This window comes from Malania oleifera, chromosome 2 (assembly GCF_029873635.1).
Source record: "Malania oleifera isolate guangnan ecotype guangnan chromosome 2, ASM2987363v1, whole genome shotgun sequence".
NCBI classification, from domain to species: Eukaryota; Viridiplantae; Streptophyta; class Magnoliopsida; order Santalales; family Ximeniaceae; genus Malania; species Malania oleifera.
In genome coordinates, this window is record NC_080418.1 from 21,269,347 (window position 1) to 21,296,477 (window position 27,131).

The 27,131-nt window shown below is 34.3% G+C and overlaps 1 protein-coding gene across 5 annotated transcripts in view; it reads left to right on the forward strand.

The window, feature by feature from the left end:
- Window positions 1-27,131, forward strand: part of LOC131148121 (DNA repair protein RAD51 homolog 2) — a 65,727-nt gene that overhangs the window by 11,705 nt on the left and 26,891 nt on the right. For 3 of the 5 annotated variants that reach the window (XM_058097851.1, XM_058097852.1, XM_058097855.1), the window contains exons 4-7: window positions 7,641-7,744; window positions 7,850-7,913; window positions 8,008-8,063; window positions 9,035-9,115. In XM_058097851.1, coding sequence (XP_057953834.1) covers window positions 7,641-7,744; window positions 7,850-7,913; window positions 8,008-8,063; window positions 9,035-9,115 — 305 coding nt within the window. The remainder of the gene's footprint in view (window positions 1-7,640; window positions 7,745-7,849; window positions 7,914-8,007; window positions 8,064-9,034; window positions 9,116-27,131) is intronic. The other 2 variants (XM_058097853.1, XM_058097854.1) reach the window with 1 other exon arrangement.

Here is a 27,131-nt window from a genome sequence, read left to right on the forward strand (position 1 = left end):
TTTGCCTCCAACAATCCAACTCCTCATTTACTGAAAGATCACCTCTTCCAACTTGTTTTTAATACAGACTCTTGTAGCCTCTTCACTGTCTAACAACATTACTTCCTCCTCCTTTCTATCCTAGCCTACAACTTGCTCAAAAGACCAGATTTTCTAAGCCTAACATCACCAAACTCCCGGTATTCCAAACTTTCAGTTTTTCCTGAAGCCGTTTTAACTTCCTCATAAATCTAAACCCATCCCAACCCCTCTCCACTTACTCTCCCCATGAATCCCTAATCAAAGGCTTAAAAGTCGCATGGTTAAGCCACATGCCCACATGTTCTCAAATCTGAAAGGTGTAGGACCCCACAACACCTTACCGGACTCCAACAAAATAGAGAAGTGATATGAAGTGTTCTTATGAAGAGTCATATGAGATAGATTAGGGAACTCATCCTCCCACTCACTGCAGAACAAAAATCTATCCAATGTCATGGCTACCACTCTAGCCCCCTCAATTGACCAAGTGAACAAAGCATTCCCCGAGTCTTTGACGTTAAGATGACTTAAAAAAAATGAAAAGTGGCAAATCTATAGGACCAGATAACATAATTCTTTTCTCTCGCCCTTTGTATTTCTCTCGCTCTCTCTCATAAACGCTGCTAGGCATGTTGGCGGACCAACCTTTATTGTTATTATGATTATTTAAAAGGAAAATTTAAGATATATATAAAATAAAAAATATTTTCAGAAAAAATAACATACCAATTGAAATTTGGAAATGTTTAGGGAATAAAGGATGTATATGGCTAACTAATCTATTTAACACTATTATAAAAACCAAGAAAATGTTGGAAGAATGGAGGAAAAACACATTAATACATTTATACTAAAACAAAGAAGACTAGAGAAGAGAGTTTTAGAGAATCAATTTGGTTTTATGGTTGGGAGATTTTTATATTTTAAGAAGATTAATGAAAAAGTTATAGGAAAAGAAAAGGAGCTTGCATATGGTTTTTATTAACCTAGAAAAAACATATGATAGAGTACCTAGGGAAGTTCTTTGGTGTGTCTTAGAAAAGAAGGGGGTATGCAGTAGATATATTGAGGCCATTAAGGTTACGTATAATAGCGTAATGACTAGCGTTAGGACTCTAGGAGGGGAATTTAGAGATTTTCTAATCACAATAGGTGTACATCAAGGTTCTACTTTGAGTCCTTATCTTTTTACTTTAGTGATTGATGAACTCACTAGGAATATCTAAAACGAGATCCCTTGGTGTATGTTGTTTGGAGATGATATTGTCTTGATTAATGAAAGCAGGAGTGGAGTGGAATCTAAGTTAAAACTTTGGAGAACCGCTTTAAAGTCTAAAGGTTTTAGAATAAGTAGGAATAAGACAGAATATATGAAATATAATTTCAGTAACTTAAAGAGGAGTAGTGGATAGAAGATTAAACTTGATAATCAAGAAACTAGTTGCATTTTCGATATCTTGGATCTATCATGCAAGAAGAATGAGAAATTGAAGAGGATGTAATACATAGAGTTAAAGCAAGTTGGGTGAAATGGAGGAGTGTGTTAGGTGTGCTGTGTGATAGTAGAATACCCTTAAAATTATTAGGGAAGTTCTATGAGACAACTATAAGGCCAACTATGCTTTATGGTTTAGAATGTTGGGCAATAAAGAAACAACATATACAAAAATTAAAATTTGTCGAATTGTGAAAGTTAAGTTGGATGAGTGGTATAACATTAAAAGATAAATTAACGAGCATATACGCAATAAACAAGGCATAGCACCAGTCGAAGACAAGATAAGGGAGTGGCAACTTAGATGGTTTGGGCATTTGAAACGCATGCCTAGTAATGCACCTGTGAGGAGGAGTGACTTAGTTACAGCTTTTGGCATGACAAGGGGTAGGTATAGGTCTAAAATAACTTGGAAGGAGGTAGTAAGGAAGGATTTAATAGCTTTTAATCTAGAGAGGAAAATTTTCTTGATCGGGTGAATTGGCGGAAAAGGATTCATGTATCCAGCCAACCTAGTGGGACTTATGGGTTGTTGTTGTTGAATAGCTTTATAGCTTTTGTAGTTGATCTTGGGCATGAAATCAAACTGATTTTTTGAAACCCTTGGTTCTAAACTTGCTCTATGTTTTCCAAAGCAGTGTTTTAAAAAGGCTCAATCAAGGCTCGCCTTAAGGCAAGGTGTGACGCTCTGATTTTCTCTACCATTTTTTTTGTAATCATATATTTCTGATACCAGAATAATCATAATAATAATAAAGTTAACCCGGACCCAAGGTGGGGTACCGGGGAATACACCTGTCTATACATGTAAACTATCCACGCAACATAAAAACATAACACATCTAACCCTTATGTACAATACCAGAGTCCTAGAGTTTCCACAAAAGTACATATAACTTCCAAAAATTCATAAGTTATCCTAAGGGTCATGCAAACATAACCTTAATCCCAAAAATAAAACATAATTTGAACTATGGAAATCTAAGACTCTGCTATCTCGGAGCTCGCTCCGCCTGGCGTCCTAGACTTCTTGAGATGTTTAAAAGTCCTTAGGGTGAGACACCTCTCAGTAAGCGGGAATGAATTATTATCAATGTGTAGTAAATGAGTTTTAGTGTATCATATCATGTTCGTATAAAAATTGACTTAACTGAGAAATCATAGAAATTGTACTCATATCCATATACATATATATACGTTTGCATCTATATATTTTTCTTGTAAATATGATCATGCTCAGTAAATATTTCTGTGTTGAAAATAACATAACTGCTAAAGTACAATCATATGAGTGTATCGCGTTTGTAATGAGGAACCCATTCATATCATCGTCATGTAATAACCCCACATGACCGGCTTGTGCGGCCCAAAGGCGGGACTTAACCTTGGTTGGCCTACCACGTTAAGTCAAAATACCTTGTCTGTAGTACGATTGGCCCACCGTAGCCTGGTTTGGACCTAGGGACAGTCAACATCTCTCCGAAGGTTCAATCGACTTCCATTACCAACAAGCTCAATGAGCTGTGTGGTTGCACTAACTCAATCACTAGCAACGGTACCATGCTCTCATATCATTAACCAACTGAGTTCTCATTTCCACCACTCTGTATACATAATAATATCTTTCCTAAAGCTTTCATTTCTCATAAACAAGCTCAAGCTCATGAGTATCCATGTGTAAATAACACATCTCGTCTGTAACTCATGGCTATTCATCATATTTCATCATGTTTGTGTATATCTCATTTTAACATATTAATGAAATTCGTGTCTGTATAAATATTACATTTCATCATATCTGATAAAACTAGTTTGTATATATCTCATCTCAACATATTTGTATTAAACATATCTGTATATAACTCATATCATTATATCAGTGTAAAATATATTTGTACATATCTCATATCAACATATCTATTTAAATTTACATATCTCATATCAACATATCTATTTAAAACATATCTATTTTTATCTCAACATAAATCACGTCTCATCATATAATATATTCACATATTCATTTTACAGTAATCAAAATCCTTTCTCATGCCACACATGTTTTTCAGTAATATTTAACAATATAATAATTATCCAGTAAAACATAGGATAGTCCAAAAACTATTATTTCTTATATGCCTGATAAGTCAGAATATCACATATAATATTTTCATATCATATTTTAATTTAATCAATTAATTTTCAGAAATTACTGATATAATTTAATTTCCCTTACCTGTTTACTGAGAACGTGCTTGCAAGGATCCTAAACCGACGCTCGCGGCGTTCGCACAAATCCCTGTATTCACATGCCTAGGTTTAATTAGCTCTACCCCAAAATTATAATTATTTTAACATTTTCTAGGCCCACGTACTCCAATTAACCAGTTAGATTCTAACAAAAAACACTGGTATGATCCACTTCCCATATTTAAATTTAATTTCTAGCATATTTTAAAACACCAATATGATCAAATTCTCACAATTTAATCTAATTCCAAAATATTCCCAGAAATATAATTTAATCAAATCCCTGTAATTTAACTTAATTCCAACATATTCCCCAAAAATCATATTTAATCAAATCCTTGTAGTTTAATTAAATCTCAGGAATATTTCCAAAAATCTAATATAATCAAATATTACAACTTAATCGGTTAATTTTTAAAACAACAAACATAATTTATACTCCTCACCTTAGCTTTGGAGTGGTGCTGACGATCGCCAAATAAAAAATCTGCTCCGATTAACTTGCTCAGAATCGAAGTCGGGATCTCATGGTGGTGTCTGATCGTCGATTCGGTTGAAGATTTGAGAGAAATTGAGGAGAACGAGAGAGTTTACCTTATCCCAGGAGTGGTGCCTACGATGCCCTAATCAATCCACTTTAGTTAAAATATTGGTGGCCGAGAATAGAACCTAATGGTATTTTCCGTTCTTCAATCGGCCGAGAATCGGGGAAGAAATTGAGGAGAGAGAGAGAGTGGTCGAGGAGAGAGAAAGAGAGAGAGCGTGATGAGAGAGAGAGCTGAAATCGGTTCTATGGGGGGGGTACTCCAATTGAAAATTTCAATTGAATCTTTCTTCATGAAGATTCATATATATATATATATATAACTTAATAATAATAATAATATTATATTATATTCATATTACACACACTCAAATATATATATATATATATACATATATATCTATCATATTATTCATTTAATTAATTCAATTTAATAAGAATTAATTAATTAATTAATTAATTTTTAGAATCATTCCACTAATCTTGTCTAACTATTTTTGGGGTCATTACACAAGGCATGCCTAAAATGCCTTGAGACTAATGCATTACATGATGAGGCTAGGGGTGGGTGATTCGGACTGCCAAACTGTTAACCGAACCAAATTTTCAGTTCATGGTTAACTGAAATTTGGTTAATCAAATTTTATACCAATATCCAACGGTTAACTGAACTGAACTATTAGACTGATGACTCACGAAGACCGGCGATGACATCTCATTGAATCAAAGCCTCTCACTTGTCCGAAGGCTGTTCGAAGGCTCTCTTGCTGGCGGGAGGCTCAAACACTCGAAGATGAAGGGCTGCTGCTAGTTTTGTGCTGGTTCAAAGGCTCAAAGATTCCAAGATAAAAGGCTCCTTCTGGTTTCGTGCTGGTTTGAAGGCTCGAAGACTCTAGGACGAAGAGCGCCTGCTGGTTTTGTGCTGTTTCGAAGGCTTGAAGACTCTAGGACAAAGGGCTTCTGCTGGTTCGTGCTAGACTGCTGCCTGCTGGCTGCTGGGAGTGGGTGATGGGCTGACGGCACGGCAGCGTTGGGGTGGGGGATGGGACTAGGCTATTAGGATTTAGGGTTTTTTGGTTTTGAGGGAAGTGAAATTATGAAAATAGGAAATCAGATTTAAATTTTAAGGGAGACACGAGAGTGATGTACAGCTGTATATCACTACCTTATTTTTTAAATAAATAATATATATTAAGTATTATATATTTATATTATCGGTTTGGTTCGGTTCGGTTAACCATGGTTAATGAACTTGCCAAAACCGAAACTGAACTGAACCATTAACTGAAAAAATCCAAATTTCCCAACCGAAAATATGGTTAACCGACTTTTTGGTTTGGTTTGGTTTGATTTTACAGTTCGGTTCGGTTTTTTGGTTTTCCTTGCCCACCCCTAGCTGAGGCTTATGCATTTTTACAAAAGGCATGCCTTTAACACCTTTTTAGTGGAGACTTACGCATTTTGGATGTGTGATTTTCAAGTTAGAATTGGTTAAAAAATTTTAATTACATGTTTTTATAAAAAGAATGTCATAATATGAGTTGATTTTTAAAAGTCTTGAACCTCAATCTTTTCAAAATAATTGAGAGTTGTATCTTCGATCGTGAAAGTAGTTTGAACTTTGTAATAGTATAGCTATGTCTTGTCATGATTTATGTCATATATTCAAGTTGACAATTTTTGAATGGCCAACAAGGAGTTGCAAAATATATATAATTTTTTTTTTTATACTATTTGTGATTTTCTTAATTTTTCCTTATTTTTAATGTATATAAAATTTATTTACATATTTTTTTCTTAAAAACAAATTCTCAAAAGGCTTATGCCCCAACGCTGTAAGGCTTACACTTGGCCTCTTAAGGGTTAAAACACCTTGCCTTACGCCTTAGCCTTTTAAAACATTGTTCCAAAGTTTAATTGTATGACTAATAAGTTTAGTTCCACAAGAGCTATTACAATTTTGAATATCTTCTTTATTTTTGTATTTAGATATTAAAGTGCTTTTATTCCATTCTTGTGGCATTCCTCCACGATAAGACTTTGTTTAAAATTAAGTCATTTCTTTTTATTATTTTATTGGTTGGATGAGGATTAAATGAAGTTTGATAATGAAATTTTATATGTATAAGATGAAATCTAACTTCTTTGCGTAGAATTTAATATTCTTATATGAACAAGATTAACACATTTGTATCAACATATCTTTGAACAACATGCTGACTTTTTTTTTGGATATTTAAAAAAATTTTTTTTTTTTAATGTCGAACCTAGAAGGGTTTTTTTTTTTTTTTTGGTTTGTGTGAGTGTGGCTTTTCCTATTACAAGTAAATCTGCAGATTGCCATTCATCATCCCTCCGACTCTGATTCACCAATATTGTTAGTGTGACAGGTGATATTATAATCTAATCAAACTTCTTTGGCACTTTGCTATAAAGGGTATTGTGGTACATTTTTTATATGGTGCAGTGTTGATTGTGGTGCATGTGCTGAATGCAACTTGGGTAACTGGGGAAATGACAAGCTAATAAATGGTTGATGCACTGTTTTTATGAGGGGGTGCCTGACGTAGCCTATAGAGTTTGTGTGTGTACATGACCTGCCACATATTTGTCCAGCAATTGCAAAATCTTATGATATACTTGTTTTGAGAACCAAGATAAATACATCGAATGGTTTTTTTTGAAACCTATGCAGTGACAAGTTGTTTGATTGAGCTTAGTAATCTGTTTTTTATTTGAAAGAATAATCATGCCAAATGCGATGAAAATGATATTGATTTAGTCACTCAATCCTTTGCATTCTTATTTATATCATTCAAACCATTATGATGACTACATGGTCACTGAGATATTGTTTGATTGTCAAAAATATGAAATTTCATTTGCATGTGGCAGCATAGTTGTTTATGATTTCAATATACCTGGGTCCATTGCTTTAGAAGCCAATGCTTTGGCTTGTCAAGGATGCGAGTTGTGAGGCTAAAGGATTAGTCGTATAAAACTGCACCAACATGAAACTTCTTTCTTCTTTGTTAGATTGCTACTTTACCTAAAAGCTTACCCTGTTAGGTAAAGATTACTTTGTTAGATGCTCACTCAAAGTGGGCATCTGCATGACACAAAACAAAACTTTTTTGCATTTTGTTTTGGAGGCTATGCATTTGAGAAGAATCCTTCTCTAATTAGGATAAGGAGGTGTTACATTCATCACATTCTTCCTTCTTCCCTCTTTTAGTTGCAGCAAAATACGGAGGCTATGCATTTGGAGTGTATATTTTTTAGGGAAGCATCCAACTACTGGGTGTATTGTTTGATGAAATTTAAGTTTTGCAGTTTTGCTTGAAGCTCTCATTATTAGCTTCACTGCCAGCGAGATATGGTGGCTTAGATGGCCGCATAATCTATATTGATGTGGAATCTAAATTCTGTTCAAGAAGGTATGAAGCATGACTTAATGATATTACTTGTTTAAGGTTTGTCATATCTTTGCGATGCTTTACAAAATATATAGAGTATTGAATTATGAAATTAGCTTTTATCAGGATTATAGAAATTGGAGCTAAAAGTTTCCCAGAAATATTTCACATGGAGGGACTAGCACAGGAGGTATTCAGAGTATTTATCTATTTATTCTTTTCAGTTGTTATTTATAGCAGAATACTTAAGGATATCAGTCAAATAACTCTAATCTATTTTGCAGATGGCTGGGAGGATCTTAGTTTTGCAACCAGCATCACTTTCTGAATTCACAGAGAGGTGTGAGACAAAATAAGCTTTTATGTTCTTTAATTGTAAATCTGAGAACTTGGGTTGCATTTGCAACGCTAGGAGAAAAGAATGTACAGTGAGAGTGTTTGGTCACATGCAGCAAAGACCAAGGGTGCACAAAAGTTGAAATTGAGGATCAGGGTTGAAGTTGGGGCCTGGTGAACCATGGTTCACATCCCTACATTAATGTACATACATATATATTTGTATACGTATATTTATTTATTTATATAGAAGTATAAATAGTGTGAAGCAATTTTTGTGGATAAAAATACTCCTATTTTCTAAAAATATGACCAACCATCCATGAAAAAATAAGTTTACCCATGCTGTAAGAAGGGTCATCACTTTCTCATGAAATGTGTTGTTTCTGTTTGATAGATGAAGTACATTGTGTTGATTTAAGACTACTTTTAATTTAGCTGACCATTGGAATCAATTAGTAGGGATAATTAAACATGATCAGACATAATTAATTTACAAAGGGAGATTAAAAGAAAATAGCCTCTTATAAGCCTTGTCCTTTGCCTCCTAATTACTTTCCATATGTCATAGACTTCTTATAAAGATGCAGATGGGTTAAAAATGCTTGTCTTTGGCCTTAAATGGGATGGGAGATGCCCTGAGAGAGATATCATATGTTGACCTCCTTAAGAATTGTCATAAATGCTGAATCGTTTATAAATCCATTTGAAATCAACTGATTGGGAGTCTGATTCTTGTTAGTAGTTCAATTTTTTGCTTCTAATTCTGGGTCATGGAGCCATAGTCTCTGAAGTCCATGTATAGTCGCACAGGCTCTGGTATCTGGACAATGTTTCGTTACTTTGCTTTAAATGGATGTTATCCAATGCTTTTTCTTTTCATCAACTTTTAGTTCTATAGAATCTTTGTTGTGTGATCTTATTGCACCAAGACTGCTATGTTTGATGTGTAGATTGCCTGTTATTCACTTCCAGCTTGCAACAAATCAAGGTTTCAATTATCCAGAAACAAGTGAAGTTGCTTGTCATTGATAGCATGGCTGCTCTTGTTTCAGAGTAAGCTCAAATTTTCTGCAATAATGTATAATAGTCTAGTCATACTCATTTCAAACTATCCATTCACAATCAGATGAAGTTGTTGTTCCTGTGATAAATAGCTTGTTTGCCATTGTTTCAGGATAATTAAATCCTTCCCGTATCATTGCTTTATAAACTTGATATTAGTTATGGTCAATGAGGTCCTCGTATTTGACTTGACTGTAGAATCAGCTATTGTAATGATCATAATGGATCCTCACAAAGTGATCCTTTTTTTCTTAGAGATAAAACTTAAGATAGGAAGGGCAGTAGTTTGAGCACTTGCAACATCAGGTAGGTAATGCACCAGCAAGGAAGGGTTGGTTAATTGTTGTTAGTGGCAGTAGGAGGGGGAAGAATAAGTTAGATTGAAATACTAAGGTTTTAGTAATACTCCCAACTTTCAGAGACATTGCCCTAGATAATACAGAATGGCAGAAGAGGGTTCATGTAGGATGTAGCTGACCCCACCTAGTTAGAATTAAGGCTTGGTTGTTGTTATGGATAAAAATGAATGTCATTAAGGTAGCGTTTGATTCCCAGTTGAAATTGGAATTGGAATTGGAATCGGATTCCATTGGAATCAGAAATGGAATGTTAGATTCCTTTCTCATGTTTGGTTGGGCATTGAATCAGAATCGAAGTTGTATCATAATGTTTGGTATATATAGACATAGGAATCGGAAACGAGTCTAGTTTATCAATTATGTCATTATAGTATAATTTATTCAATTAATTTAATATGGAATAATAATATTGTAAATGTATAATTTTATATAATATTATTTTTTTAAGTTATATGATAAATATTGTTTACAATAAAATCATTTTAATAATCATGTACTTGATTGCACTTTGTGTATTATATTTTATCATATTTTTGTTTCTTCTGCCCTAAAATCATGAAAAAGCTATAATGATTTTATGGGTTGAGAAATCCTGTTTCTTTAGTATTCTTGGATTTTGAATCTTGAATTTGGATTGAAGAATTCTTGCAATCCCTTTATTCCCTCGTTGCTTAAATATTCTTCGATTGATTTTCGTTAGCAGCATCAAATTTCCTGCGGCATAGACGAGAATATAGCAGTCGAAGCCATAGAAAATCAAATCCTGGTTGGCCCAAAACTTCATATTTGTTTTCCGACCCAACTCCTATTTGGGCAAATTGAAGAATTCTTACAATTCCTTGTTGCTTAAATATTCTTCAATTGATTCTCGTTACCATCATCAATTTTCCTGCATCAAAGGATATTTTTCAAGCAGTTGTCTTCACCTTTTTAGTTTCAGCTACCGATGAGATCTTCTCCTCTCTTTTTATTTCTTTTCTTATTACTGTTATTGAATAAATACAATTTTTTTTTTCAATAGTTGGTTAGCAGTGGTGATTTTTGTGTCCAGGATTTGTAAGCTTAATATTTGTTTTTTTTTTTTTGGTGTTTTTGTGTTTTCATTTGCAAGTCTTGGAATATAACAAAATATATTTTTTTTTATTTTTTTATTTTTTATTTAAAAAAGTACTATTGCTTGGATTTTAGTCTAGCTTGGATGCACATTAAAAATTGTATAATTAAGTTTTTTTTTTTTGATGCATTGTATTGTGTGAGTAGTTTCTACAAGTTGTAGGGTGTAACTTAGAAAAATGTCTTTGTGAAATAAGTTTGCTAAAAAAGAAAAAAAATGCAAACGTGTACTTCGTTTGTGTAACACAAAGTCTTTGTACACACAGCTGGTCCCAAGCCTTAATAAAGGAGTAGGGTTGTGTTAGGTAGCTGACAGCCGATGTAAAATTTTGTCAGATTTTTTTATCATGAATTCTTACGAACATCACCTAGATCAAAGGAATAGACTGGGTCAGTATAAAAGGGAGAAGTAGGGGTGGCAAAACGGCCGGGCAGGCCAGGTTCGGGCGGGTCGTCAACGGATTGGGTCATAAATGGGTCGGGTCATTAACGGGTCAATGTTAAATGGATCACACACATGCCAATCTTAACCCATTACGTAGGGAAATTGAAAAATCAAGATTTAAACTTTGGTACAATGGCAAAGAGAAACATAAAAACAAGGTGGTTATTATTGTAGATCATCGTTTTAAGTTACATAGCGGAAATTGAAGTCTCCAAAACCGATACAAGCCAATATTGCGGTTCGGAAAAAATTCACTTCCGTAATGGTCTGTATTGGCCGTTGCCCAATGTTACAATTCGTAACGGTCCGTTACACTGGTGGACAGCTTGCCAATCGAAGGACGATTCCTGAATCCCTAAATCCAGGCTTTCCGCTGCTTTCCCTCTCTCCTAACCACCCATCTTTGGCAGCCATTCAATCTAACATTCAAAGAGGAAAATAAAAATCATACCTTGAACTTTTGTTGGAAGAAGCTAAATAAGAAGACCTCACTTCGAAGCCTGAGAGTGAGATCAAATCTACTTATCTACCCCATCAAGCAGTTGCATACGCAGCCTTGCTGGAGTTGCAGACTTGCAGCAGCTTCGCGAGTCACCGGTGACAGCCCTGCAGCAGCTCCGCCGCTTTCGCGAGTCGTCGATAGCCCTTCAACAGCTCCCTCCACCAGTCGTCGCCACTTGCCAGCGGCTAGCCTTCGATTTCGGCTTGGGAGTTTGGAGTCATTGGCCGTTCATGCTTCGACTCCTTCGAGGCTCCTCTCTGTCCCAGCTCAGCACTCCACTCTCCAGCGCACGTATGAGATAAGTTTAAGAGTCAAGACCCACTGGCCACTTAAACTTTTTATTATATTTTTCTTTTAAAAAAATTATATTTTGTTGTACTTGTAACTTGTATTATGTATGTTAAATTGAATAAAAAAAAGTAATTTAATTGAGTAAAAAATTAGAAATCAATAATAATCATATGTGAAATAATTTTTTCTTAATTTATGAATATTTTAATTGTCTTATTTTTTTGAAAAGTAATTATGAAAATCTAGTTCCATCACATTTTATTTTTTCTTAATATTTTTAAGTTTTAAAACATCATTTTGACCTTAAATTTGAAATTAGGTAAAAAAAAATCTTTACATGATCTATTTTTTGTTTTTAGTTATCAAATAAAGTAAAAATTAATAACTTAATAATTTTTTTTAAATTAATAGTTAATACATTAGTAATTCTAATTTTAACTACTAGAATTTCTAGAAAAAAATTATTTTAATCCATATACTGCGAAAATGCTTAAAAAGTTAAATAGTCAATTTGTATTGTATGGATCTCTATTAGTGATGTATATGAAAGTAGACCAAAAGTCTTTTTCACCTTTAAAATTGCAATGTTAATTTCTTATAGTTATAAATGAAAATAAAATCAAGTTATAAAAAATAATGAAAATATCTTTTTAAAGATAAAGGAATATATTTTTTTGTAATTATTTGCTCACTTTAAAGATATGTATTTATTGAAATCCTTTCAACAAGCGAACACATCCCTTAATTATATGCATAAACACTCTTATTTTACTAATGAATGAAATATCTAATATTTTATAATTTTTTTATTTTAATATTTTAAATAAACATTGCTTATTATTTTTAATCAAATATTATATTTTAGTTTTACGTAATAAGTATTTAAAATTAGAAGGACTATATTTAGTACTAACTATTTAATATTTACTAAATTACTAATTACATTATACCGTTACTTTTTTATAAAGTGGAAGTCTTGTGCACTGGGTACGACTTTTTTTTTTTTGTTATTTTTTTTTATAAAGGCTGTAACTTTGTATTTTCTCTGTGTTTTGTGTAGTGATCATCAAATCAAGTCTATCAAGATGCTACGTGAGAAAGGAAATGATAACTTACCTAGTGAGGATATTAGATGACATTTTGGTACTGCGGTGGATGGTAATAGACATGTTATTATGTGTAAGTTGTGTGGGAAGAAAATTAAAGGAGGCAATACACGCTTGAAACAACACTTGGCATATAAAAAGGGTCAAGTAGTTGGATGCTCAAATGTGATCACACAAGTAAGGGAACAAATGATGAAACATCTACAATAGTATGCTGAGAAGAAAAGAGATAAATAAAAAAGGCAAGATGAAGCAGAAGCCCAAATTAGAGGAGATTTTGAGAATTTGAGTGATGAAGAAGACTTGGAAGAAGAAAGTATGAGATTTGCTCGTCAAGAAAGCATACGATCATAGCAATAATGGGAAGAGAGATAGAGATTTCAAGCAAGAACAATTGGAGGGGGTAATATTTATGAAGAGGGAGGTGGCCCTGGCAGTGGTGCTACCAGTGGTTTTAGTAGAGTAGGAGCTCGATCTTATAGTGGTCGAGAAGCTAGAGGTAGTGGACGACAATGGATCAATCCCGATGCCCCTAAAGTTAGACTAAAGACAATGGATCCTATTTTAGAAAGAAGTAAGAGTGCAAAACAACCAAAAATCAACACTAAGTTGCTGAAAGGTTTAAGAAGTAAATTAGGAAAAGCAGTTGAAAAATTCCTAATTTATAATCGGATTCCAGTGAATGTAGCTGACTCTTCATTTGTGCAACCTATTTTTGATATTGTTGTAGAGGTTGGAAAGGGGGTGAAGGGTCCATCACCGTACGAGGTATCTGAAATTTATTTGGAGCATGAGTATTGAGAAATGAAAAATTATATATCTTTTGCTGGAATTTGGAAGGAGAGAGGTCTAACCCTTATGTGTGATGGTTGGTCAGAACCAATTAGAAAACACATTATAAACTTTTTAGTTTATTGCGATAGAGGCACCGTGTTCATAAGTCAGTTGATGTCTCTGATGTGCCAAGCAGAACAACTGAATATTATTTCAGGTAATTTTATAATTTTAATTGTATATGCAAATAGTATTATGAACTTGTATGTTTTTAATTAACTAGTAGTAATTATTGAATCTATAATTTCATTTTAGATTAATGGACGAGGTGGTTGAAGAAATTGGAAAGGAGAATGTTGTCCAAGTTGTGACTGATAATGAAGCTGCAATGAAAGCAGGAGGAAAATTATTAATGTAGAAGAGACCCAATCTCTATTGGACAACATGTGTAGCTCATTGCATAGACCTTATTCTTGAAGATATTAGTATGAAAAGTAATGTGAAGAAGGTCTTAGAAGATGCAAGAACAATAATCTCCTTTGTTTACAACCACACATGGACAGTGAATTTCATGAAGAAATTCACAAATAATAGAGAGTTACTTCGCCTTGCCATCACTCGATTTGCCACCAACTTCATTGCTTTGGAGACTATTGTTAGGCATAAACAAGCATTAAGAGAAATGTTTATATTTGATTCTTGAAAAAATTCAAGGTTTGGGATGGCAAAATTAGTCCTAGCATATGATTCGAAGAAGATTATCTTAGGCAAAGAGTTTTGGCAAAAGGCCTTCGATATAATTAAAGTGCAGGAACCCTTAGTGAAAGTTCTTAAATTGGTTGATGGTGATGAAAAACCAACCATGGGTTTTATAAACGAGGCAATTGATAGGACGAAGTTGGTCATTCAAAAAGATTGTCAGTTCTACAAAGGTTATTGGAAAATTATTGATAATTGGTGGAGTTTTTAATTGCATCAGGATTTGCACACTGTTGGTAAGCGTAAATTATATACAATTTCTTATTATTTTAACATTTAAATTATGCATAGTTGCATTAAAAAAACTAATGATTAATATGTTTCTAAATTTAATTTTAGGATATTTTTTTTAACCCACAATTTCTTTATGGTGCCTCACCATCTTCTGAAGTTGTTAGAGAAGTCATGGATGGGGTTAAAAAAGTGATAACTAAGTTCGTGCTCGATATAGATACTCAAATTCAGGCTATTAATAAAGTAAGTATTGGTTCCATTAAATTGATTAATGAATTGTTTTAGTATTTTGTATTACTTTTTAAAATAATTTTAATACATCTAATTAATTAATTATATTTCACAATCATCCTTTTTTAGTTGTTACTATAACGAGATAGGCAGGAGACATTTGGAACCCCGTTGGCTCAAAGGGTAGTGAAACAAACAAATCCTGGTAAATATAAGCTAAATAATGGATGAATGACTCAATTTTTTCTCATTATGTTCAAATTTGATTTTTGAAAAATATGCTATACTGACATAAAACTCTCTTTAATTATTCATGCAGCCGAATGATGGATTCATTATGACTTGTGTGCTCCTGAGCTCCAAAGAGTAGCAATCAAAGTTTTTAGTCAGACCACATCAGCTTCGAACTGTGAGCGTAATTGGATCACCTTTAGCCTCATCCATACGAAAACAAGAAATAGATTAAAGTACATGAGACTACAAAAACTTGTTTTCGTATATTACAACATGAGGTTAAAGTTAAGACGTACAATGAGAAGAAGCCAACAAGAAATTGAAGATGGTTTCAATCCTATCAATTTGGACTACATTTTTCGAAGAAAATGATCGTTTGAGTCAATGGTTGGAGGAGAGAGAGACACCACTACTCGACGGTCAGGACAATTCAAATTGGTTAAATGAAGAAGTTGGTGGTACTATAGAAGGAGGTGATCAACCACCAATAAATGTCCATGATGATTCAAGTTCAAGCCCTGAACGTACACAAAGTGATGACAATCTTGGTTTGAGCCCACCAAGTAATGATGATGGTGGTAGTGGTGCTGGAGTTGGGGTTATGGGGGTGATAACTGTGGTGGAGGCGGCGGCGGTGTAGAATATGATTATGGATATGACACAGGGACATCATTTGTAAGGGATATATATCCTTCTAATTATTATGGACTACATGATATACCTGAAAATTATGACTTGGGTATTCCTCTAGGGAACCAAACTTCACAACCCAGGAGAAGGAGTGCTAGTGGCGACCCTACTGATTCTGCTGAAGATTCATTTGGTGTGGTTTGTAGTTTTGGCTACTTTGGTTTAGATAGTTCATCATCACAATCATATGGATCTCATCCAGCATATCCACATTATGCATCTCGTGACTAACGTTTTTATCCTAGTGGATCAGGAATTTCAAGATCTAGCGAGTCTTCTTCTACACACTACCCAAAGCTAGCTCCAACCGCAACTTATGGATATTATTCAGGATATGGTCAAGGAGGAGATTATGCACCTCTTACATCAGTTGGATCGTCTTCACCACTAGTACATTTTTAGGAGCAACAAAAAAATGACGCAAACATGGGTTTCTTCAGCTATGTATTTCCACAAGGGTGGAGAGATAATTCTCAATCCCAATCTCAAGATAGAGATGTAAATTATGAATACCCTCCATATCATTCATTTTGGTGGTGACATGTGCTATTTTATAAATTTGTAAAATTGTATTTATGTATTCAACTATTGATATTTGATACCAATCATTTTTCAAATTCATATATGTGTATATTAAGTATTGACTCATTTTTAGTAACTTTATGTCTTTAATTAATTGATTATTCATTTTAATTACATTTCCACATCTTTTTACCCATTAAAGTAATGCAAACTATAAAAAATATGTCTTTTTTTGTAAACAACGCACTAAAATTAATATAAAAATTATATTACCTATTAAAAAGCATTTGTAGGTTGAATAAAAGCCATCAAAATTCATTAAAAATCATGCATTAATGGATTTCATGCTTATTTTTCAATTTTGGCATGGTTGTGCATGTGTGGAAAAAATTCACGATCGTTACGCCCGCTTCCCGTTACGTAACACCTGCGTCTCCCGCGTCTTGCGACACCCGTGACCGTTACGCAACATTACCCGATACCGCGATTTCGAACCATGTTGTAGATAGAGGCCTAAAATTTAATGTAGTAGATGTTAAAAGAATAAGGGATAGGATCAATACAATCAAGTTAGTTTTAGGCCTAAAGATAGTGAATGCCATTAGTGCATATACTCCCCAAATAGGCTTGGGAGAAAATTTGAATAGACAATTTTGGGAAGATATGGATAATATTTTACAAGGGATCCCGATGTTTGAAAAGACATTCATAAGAGCTGATTTGATTGGTCACATTGGGAAGGATAATATAGGATATGAGATGATACATGGAGGCCATGGCTATGGAGATAAAAATGAGTCTAGTGATACAATCTTAGATTTTGCCATGTTTTATAATTTGGTTATATTGAATACTTGCTTTATAAAAAGAGAAAAACACTTAATTAACTCTCAAGGGTGGGTACAATAAAAGCCAAATAGATTTCTTTTTAATTTAGAACAGGGACCATCTAACTTGTAAGGATTGTGAAGTTATCCCAAAGTGAAAGTTTGGCTACACAACATAGAGTCTTAGTATTAGATATACATATTAAATAATGGAAGAGAAGGAGTAACATAAATCAACACAAGAGGACTAGATGGTGGATCTTGAAGGGAGATAATATCATAAAATTTAAAGATAAAATTAAAAAAGAGTGTGATTGGACAATAGGGGATAAGGTTGATACAAATACTATGTGGAATAAAATGGCGAATTCTATCATAAGGATAGCAAAAGAGGTTTTAGGTGAGTCCAAAGGAAGATACTTGGGTAGTAAAGAAAGTTGGTGGTGGGATCAAAAAATCCAAAAAGCCATTAAGACATAATGGAATTGGTATTAGATATGGCAAAATTGTAGAAATATAGAAAATCTTGAAAAATATAAAGAAGCGAGAAAAATGCAAAAATGACTATGAATGAAGCTAAACATTGAGCTTATGATACTTTATATACCAAGTTAGATCCAAAAGAAGGAGAAAAAGTCACTTATAGGCTTGCTAGAGTTACAAAAAGAAAATGCAAAGGTTTAGGTTTTGTAAAATGTATAAAGGACAAGAAGGATAATGTCTTAATTAGAGAAGAAGACATAAAAGAAAGGTGGTGGCGATACTTTGATGAGTTGTTCAGTGAAAAGCAAAATGAAAAATTGAACTTGAAAGTGAAAAATGAAGAGAAGATTAAAAATAGGAGATTTATTCGTAATATTAGTCCTTAAAGTTAAGATGACATTAAATAAGATGAAAAGTGGGAAATCGATAGGACCAGATAAAATATTAATTGAAGTTAGGAGATGTTTAGGGGATAAAGGAATTATTGGTTAACTAATCTATTCAATAATATTATAAAAACTAAGAAAATGCCAGAAGAATGAAAGAAAATTACAGTAGTGCCTCTGTATAAAAACAAAGGCCACATTCAAAACTGTAATAACTATTGTGGAATTAAAATTATGAGCCATATGATGAAATTATAAAAAAGGGTAATTGAACATAGGATAAAGTTAGAAGCGAAGATCTTAGAAAATCAATTTGGTTTTATCTTTGGGAGATCAACAATAGAACCTATTTGTCTTTGAAGAAGTTAATGGAAAAGTTAGGGAAAAGAGGGACTTGCATATGGTTTTTATTGATCTAGAACAGTGTTTTAAAAGACGAAGGTGTAAGGCGAGGCGTTTTACCCTCCGCGAGGTGAGGCATTAGCCTTAAGGCGTTGAGGCGTAAGCATTTTGGGACTATATTTTTTAGAATAATTAATAAATAAAATCAATTTATACATAATAAAAAAATGTGAAAAATTTTAAAATAATAGAGAAAAATAAAAAATATAATTTTTCAATATCATATAGGCCAATTTTGAGTTTTAACTAACAAACACAAACAATATATGTTAAAAAAATAAGCATGAGCCATAAGAAAAAGCCAAATTAAAAATGTCTCAAGATTCTAATTTCTAAAAGCCAACTCTAGCCAACAGTGGTTGAGAGTACGAGAGGGTTGTGGAGAGAGGTGAGAGACTGTATAGGGTCGTTGCAGAGAGACGATAGCTCCGAAGGGTTCATTGAAGGGAAAAAAATAAGTTAGAAGGAGTCGTCGGAGGTCGATTAGAGTTGGAAGGGAACATCGACTAGTTGGAGAGAGAGTAGAAGCTTAGTCGAGGCTTTGAAGAGAGAGCAGAGGCTTCGTCTAGGCTTCGTTGAGGTTCGAAGAGAGAGTAGAGGCTTCGTTGAGGGAGCAGAGGAGAAGAAGCTTCGCGGGAGAGAGAGGGAGGATAGGGTTTCGGTGCGTTTTGGGCTCTAGGCTTTTAAATATGTGTTTTAAAACAGGAATCCCAAAAGGCCTACGCCTTGAATCTGAGGCATAAAAAGGTGAGTTTTCTTGCCTGAGGCGTATGCCTTCTTGCCTGAGGCATATGCCTTCTTGCCTGAGGCATACGCCTTTGTGGACTTATGCATTTTAGTTAATGCCTTGGTGCGTTTTAGGCCAAAACGCCTCAAGGCACACCTCAATTACACCTTTCAAATCACTGATCTAGAATAGAATATCTAGGGAAGTGCTTTGGTGGGTATTATAAAAGAAGGGAGTTTGCAATAGATATATGGAGATCATTAAAGATATGTAGGATAGAGTAGTGACTAGTGTTAGGATCATAGGAGGAGAGTCTAGAGAGTTCCCAATGTCAATAGGTGTTCATCAAGGTTCTACTTTGAGTCCTCATCTCTTTACTTTAGTAATTGATGAAATTATTAGGAATATCCAAGATGAGATCCTTGGTGTATTTTGCTTACAGATGATATCGTGTTGATTGATGATAGTAGGAGTGAAGTGGAATCTAAGCTAGAACTTTGGAGAGCTACATTAGAGTCTAAAGGGTTTAAGATAAGTAGGAATAGGAGTGAATATATGAAATGTAATTTCAGTAATGTAAGGAGTAGCAACAGAGAGAAGCTTAAATTGGATAATCAAGAGATTAATAGCACTGATAGATTTAGATATCATGGATCTATTATGCAAGGTGAAGGGGAAATTAAAGAAGATATAGTGCATGGAATTAAGACCAGTTGGGCAAAATGGAGGAGTGTGTGAGCTGTGTTGTGTGATTGTAGAATACCTTTAAAATTAAAAGGAAAGTTTTACAAGACGACTATAAGGCCAACTGTGCTTTATGGTTCAAAATGCTGGGCAACTAAGAAACAACATATACAAAGAATAAAAGTTGCTGAGATGTGTATGCTAAGGTGGATGAGTGGTTAAACAGAAAAAGATAAAGTAAAAAATGAATATCTACACAAAATTTAGGCATAGCACTGGTTGAAAACAAGATAAGGGAGGATTAAAATGCAGGCCTAATAGAGCACCTGTGGGGACTGTTAGTTATGGTTTTTGGCATGAAAAGGGGTAAGCCTAAAATTACTTGGAATGAGGTAGTGAGGAAGGATTTAATAGCCCTTAATCTAATAGAGGAAAATGCTCTGGATCGAGTGAATTGGCGGAAAAGGATTCATGTAGCCGACCCTACCTAGTGGGAGTCACTTAAGGCTTGCTGTTGTGTTGTATATTTGAAATGTTTTGTTAAATGTTAATGAATATCTTATATATTTTAACATTATAACATAGTTTATTATTTAATATAAAATAATAACATAATAAAACAATCACCATATTAACATAATAAAACAATCATCATAGCATTATATTTTGCTGCACAATAGTATTATATTCTTTTGTATATTATATTATTATTAAAATTTACTATTATATTTTCTAGTAATGATATTAATAATTAACATTTTATCTCATTTTAAGGTTATATATAATAATATAATAAATAATCATACCACAATTATATCACAGTATTTTATAATTTTGTACCATTCTATTATTTTTTATGTGTTATAATATTATATAATATTATATTAATATATTTTTTCAAAATTTATGTAGTATATATTTTATTATATTATAATATATATGTGCCTGCATATATTTATTATACAATAGTATATAATATTTTTTTTGTATACTATATCATTATTATATTTATAATTGATGAGAATAATAAATATTTTATTTTATTTTGTTTTTAAGATTATAAATAATAATATTATAAATCAATAATCATATCACAAGTATATCATAATATTTTAACATTTAATACTATTCTATTAATTTGTATATGTTATAATATTATTATAAATAGTAAAAAAATATTAATAATGATGTTTTAATATTTATATTAGAATATATAATTATATTTTAAATATTAGTAATGATATCATAATATTACTATTATTTTTAAAAATTTATGTAGGATTTGATTCCGGAATAAGAGTTAGGAATCAATAAGTAGGCAAAAGGGGGAATCTTGTTTCTGCATGGAATGGAAATCGGATTGAGATTACCGTAAAACAAATGCTAGGAATGGGAATCAACCATTCCGATTCTGATTCTTAGAGTTTATTCCCAATTACTTCCTAGGAATGGGAATCAACCATTCTGATTCTGATTCCTAGAGTTTATTCCTAGTCACCAAACACCACATAAGAGAAACAGAAGAAAAGTACATAAGCTATAGGACAAGTAATCCTCCCACTATAAGGGAAAAAGAGCTGCCCTGCAATCTCTTTGTGAAAATCAGTCAATGAAACGCTCCAAAGGGTAGCAAGAAAACCACTCTTCTGCTCAAGAAGTAAGAAGGAGCAGATTCTTGAATATTCAAAGCATTCCTTTCATTCATTCCATGAAACCCAAAGGATGGCAAAGCAATCACATTGCTGCTGTACTCTTGTTAAAACCCCAATACCATTTTTTTGGATAGCAAAAGAAGATGATTTTGTCAAGGAATAAAAAATGTAAAAATTGGAGAATAAGAAATCCTCCCATTCAGGACAGACAAAGCAAAAGTAGAAAAAAAAGAGGAAACGTATCAATCAAGCCATCAAAGATAACCAATCCTATTGAATCTTAGAGAAGCTCACTTCCTTGAAGCACCCCAAAACTAACACACGGAAGTGAGGTTAAATAATGAATCTTATCCCAAAGTATGGAAATATTCAGCTTCTTCCCAGAAAAAAATACGTGATCCAACCATATTCCCAAAACACTGCACATCTCCATAATACTTGTAGCATTCGTTATCCTACCAAAGCCTCAAAAAGAGATATCCAACAAATTGTCCAAAGAGTTTGGGCAAACCCTACTTTTCCCCAATACATTGGAAAACTTGTTCCATCTTTTCCAAGCAAAATCACAATGCAAAAAAAGAAAAAAGAAAAAAAAGAGAAGCCTTTTTATGAATTGCTAAGGCATAAAGAACACACATCCAGAGAAAGAGCCTTTGAAGGTCTCCTACTCTGCAACATGTTATTGGTATTAACCCTATGAAGCACAACCAATCAAGTAAAAGCCTTTTGGGGGAGCTTTAGCCTTCCAGATCTTATTATGCAATGGAAGGGAAAGATTAGTGCTACTCAAAAAATCACGAAAAGATTTGCAAGAACCAAATAATACAAAGCCTAATACCAATGATCTGCACCAAAGGAAACATGATAATTGTCCAACACCAACAACAAAGATGAGAGCTCATCTGCTTCCCTATTCGTAAGAGTTCTGCATAAGTGAAAATCTGAAACCAAAAAAATAGCAACATTATGTTCCGAACTCAAACTATAAAGATGAGGAAAAGAAGTGGGCAACAATATCTTCCCAAAGATGAATACGAGAACCCTCACCTAGTACAAACTTAGTATGAGGAATGAAAAGGGAATGAATATGAGAGATATACCTTCACAGACTCCCTGATGCACATCTTAATCCCAAATTTGTATCCCAGCCATTCCCCTATAGTCCAAACTTATTTCTAATGACTCTATGCAAAAAATAGGAATCTTTTAAGGAAATATTTCATTACTTTCTCCACTAGCTACAGCCACTGCAATCCTAAAAATGGACAAATAATATAAAGGGATACTAGTAAGGCAAGCCTAAATTAAAGTAATGGGACTCCCTAAGGAAAACAACACACCATTCAACCCATCTAGACGCTTAGATGTCGTTTTCACAACTGGATTCTTGAAACCCTCCCTCCTAGGATTACCACCCAAAGGGACCCCCAAATAAGACAAGGGCCAATCAAAATTCCATACCTTGCAAATGAGGCCAAGTCCTAACTCAACTGGCACTCATATTAATTGCTAGGGCTGAAAATGAACCAAGACGCTCATGACCAAGCTGCTTATGAGCAGCTCGGGAGCTTGGTTAGGGCTTGTTTGCGTTCATTTATTATCTAAATGAGTGAGTCCCAATCCTAATTTTTAGGCTCAGTTTGTCAACAAGCTGAGTGTGAGCATAATTGGGCTCGACTTGTTTTGGTTCGTGAACAGCTCGATAACTAGCTCGAATGGGCTTGTTAATGAGCTCATTAATAGGCTTGTTAAGTTGGCCCAATCCCAAGAGTCTAATACTAGCCCAATTGACCAAGGAGAAAAGCACAAATTTTGACCCAAACAAAATAGATGGATGAAATTGTTATTATTAGATCATTTATAAAATTTCAGCTTGAGCCCAAGCTTGAGTTCAAGCCCGAGCCTGAGCCAGAGCCCAAGTTCAAGCCCGAACCTAAGCCTACAAATGAGCTGAGCCCAAGCTCGAGCCTGAGGCAATATTTTTATTCTTGATTTAAGCTTGAGCCTAACTTTCTGAGTTCGAATCGAGCCGAGTAGGAGCCCAAGCATGCTAAAGCTCAGCGCGGCTTGGTTCGTTTGCAGCCCTATTAATTGCAACTATACTGGTCTTACCCAAGTTTATTTTAAGCCCAGAAACCCGTTCAAACATGCAAAGGAGGCTCAAAATATTTAGAGAAGAGGAGTTGTGATCACCTAGAAAAAATGTAGTATCATTTGCAAACTAAATATGAGACTCCCTTTCCACTTCCAATCCTTTCACAACACCCTTCTCTACCACCCCATTGATCAATATAGCCAAAACATCAATCACTAATGCAAATAGAAAAGGGGATAGTGGATCACCTTGTCTAACGCCCCTTGAACATTTAAATCAAGATTTTGGTTCCCTATTTACTAATAATAGAAAAGATAACATTAGACATGTAACTCCTTATACAAGAATGCCACTTCTCCCCAAAACCTTTTCTAACAAGTATTGTATCCAAGAAATTCCAACCGACGCTATTGTCACATCCTTGTTAGAGCACCACTTTACCTAAAAGCTTAAGCTGTTAGGTTGCGGGCCAACAATGTATATCAAACTTCAACACTCCCATGCACGAGCAGCCTGATAGCATGTGGAACACCCATGATAGGGAACATAACAATTTTTTAAACACCACAAAATAAGCGCGGGCAACTAGACCAGAACTCAGGACCTCTTGGTAATAAGCTCTAATACCATGTTAGAGTACCGCTTCACCTAAAAAATTAAGTTGTTAGATTATGGGCCAACAATGTATATCAAGCTTTAACACTTGTTTTTGGCATGTGACTGGCTGTGACTCCATCTAAAATTTGATGGAGGCACTAGGCTTAGGCTAGAATTTGTTTTACAAATCCATCATCCAAAAACAAGTTAGAGACCCATTAAAAGTGAATATTTGTTGAAAACACAAGATATATACATATATTTCATAAAGCTACTAAAGACATTTTACTTTCAGTGACAAGCTCTTTACATTGGGCTATACTTTATAGACAACATTTTTCACACTTCCTAGTCTACACATAACTGCCAACCAAATACATGCTTAGTATCTTTTATCATCTTCCTGCCAACCTTTAATACATATATGGAAGTCCCTTGGAGAACTTAAACAAGTGGGGCTCTCCTTTAGTTTGAATCTAAAATTGTTAAGGGGTGGGGTTTGCAACCATGAGCTCAGTATACATTCTTAATTTCTCCTTATTTAAATAAGAATTTGAATACTTTAGCATATGATTTCTTATATGCATGCATAATCATAAGGTGCATGAGCACATTCAATATGCATGAACACAAGCTTTATTCGAAAAAATATCTTCATCGAAAGTTACCATCAGAAAACATCCAAATAGCATGCATTTCCACATTTTTTTCATCATAGCAGCGCTGTCCCAACTAAGTGCAAATTTTATCTCAAATAAGTGCCAAGTTCCAACTTGGCTTACCATCGCTTAATGTAGAAATACCCTCTGGAGATTTAGGGCCTTTAACCCAGGGGAGACATAATCCCTACTTGCTAAAATCTTGCAACATCACAGCCACAGATAATAAACAAAGTGCCAGCTATTTTGCTTAATAGCAATCAATAGATACACAAACACACACTGTGCTATAGCAAATAAAACCATCATTCTTATGAGATGAATATCTATCACATGAAAATTTCCCAACTAAACAAAATATGCAGCTATGGTAACCAAAGAGAACATATATGCAGCCATATCAAGTAATTGGAAATAACAATTTTAAATTTTTCTAACTAGAATACAATTCCATGCAAGATTCTACCTCTATTTCCTTTGAATACCCGGAATCCCTAGGTGAATAAATGAAAATTAAGAATACTTACCTTGATTTTCAGCTTCTTCGAACTTAGCTTAAGTTTCCCTCTGAATTTCCTGTTTGCTCCTGGTTTTCTGCAGAGTTTTCTCTCTTTATCCTGTCTCTCTCTAGAACTAGGGTTTACAGCAAGAGTTTTGACGTATTTTATGTCATGGCTGCTCTGCAGGACTGAAATGGTCAAGACAGCGGCTACTTGCTTCCTGCTGCCTGCCAAGTTTCTCCTTCTAGGCTGGAAACGGCAGGACTGCAGCAGCTTGTGGTGACAAAGGTCCTGCAGTGCTGCCATCGGTGCATTAGTGTCAGCTGCTGTTCTGCGAAGCTGCTAGGTGGCTACTGCTGGTTTGTAGTGCTGCCAGGTGCCACACCTAGTTTCAGCATGCCCCATATATATATATATTTTCCACTCTTTGCCCCAACTCTTATGCTAGCATGTCCCTCATAATTTCCTTTCACCTAAGCCCCTCCTACCACACTAATAAATTAAACAGAATTTCCAATATCAGTTAACACAACTTAATTAATGAATGATATGGTTAGTATGAACTTGTTTAATGCAAAACAAAGCAAAAAACCCATGCAAATTTATCAAAGTAATTTATATTTTCTGCAACCTAGAGGGTACGAGTATCGCTTTTATTTTAAGCTTTTTTCAAAATCCATTTTTAAAATAGTCCTCTTCTCCTTTTTTTCTTCAAATGTCCTCCACTACCTCATTAGCAACCAAAATAGTATCCGCAATTTGCCTACTACAAAAAATGGATTTCGAGCCTTAGAAATAGTACTATAGAGCGCAACACTTAGCCTATTAGCTAGCACTTCAGCAATGATCTTATACGCACTTGAAACTAGGCTAATAGGCCTAAAATCAATAATCTCGATAGGTTTGTTCTTTTTAGGCACCAAAGTGATGGAAGTGGGATTGTGCTATTATTCAAAATCCTATTCTAATAAACTTATTTAAAATCAGTCATCTCAGCTGCAATTGAACAAGGATCTGAAATAATCTCCCCTTTACCCGTGTCCAGATCCTTAATGAAGTTCTTTCTCATCTTCCTGCAAAAAATTTGAATTGCAATCACCCTTCTTAACCCATTTAAATTTAGTCTTCTATCTCCAACTTCTTACTTCTTTAAGAATCAAATCTTTCAACTTATTCTTCAACATCACAGGGTTGGCCTCCTTCCTCTCTGAGAGACTAGCATCTTCTTCTTTCCTATCTACGTAATCTAATTCACCTGAAATACTAGCTTTCTTGCTCCTAATATCACCGAACAGATCTTTGTTCCAACTTTTCAATGCCTTTTTGACATGTTTAAGCTTCCTAATAAATCTAGACCCTTCCTAACCGCTCTCCAAATCCTCGGTCCAAGACTTCCCAACCAATGACTTAAAAGAATCATGATCTAACCACATATTCTCAAAATGAAAAGGAGTTGGACCTCATGCAACCTTGCTAGACTCCAACATGATAGGAAAATGATGAGACAGGTCTAGATAGAATAATTCGGGAGAGATTCAAGAACTCATCTTCTCACTCATAGCAAAATAAAACCTCTCTAGTCGACTAGCTATAGCTGTAGTGTCACCCACGGTCTGAGAGAAGAGCGCATTACCAAAGGGAGATCTTTCGAGCCACAATCTCTAATGAAGCTATCAAATTTTTGCATGCTCGAAGTAGTCCTCCCACCCCCTTTTTCTTTGCAAAGAACCTAACA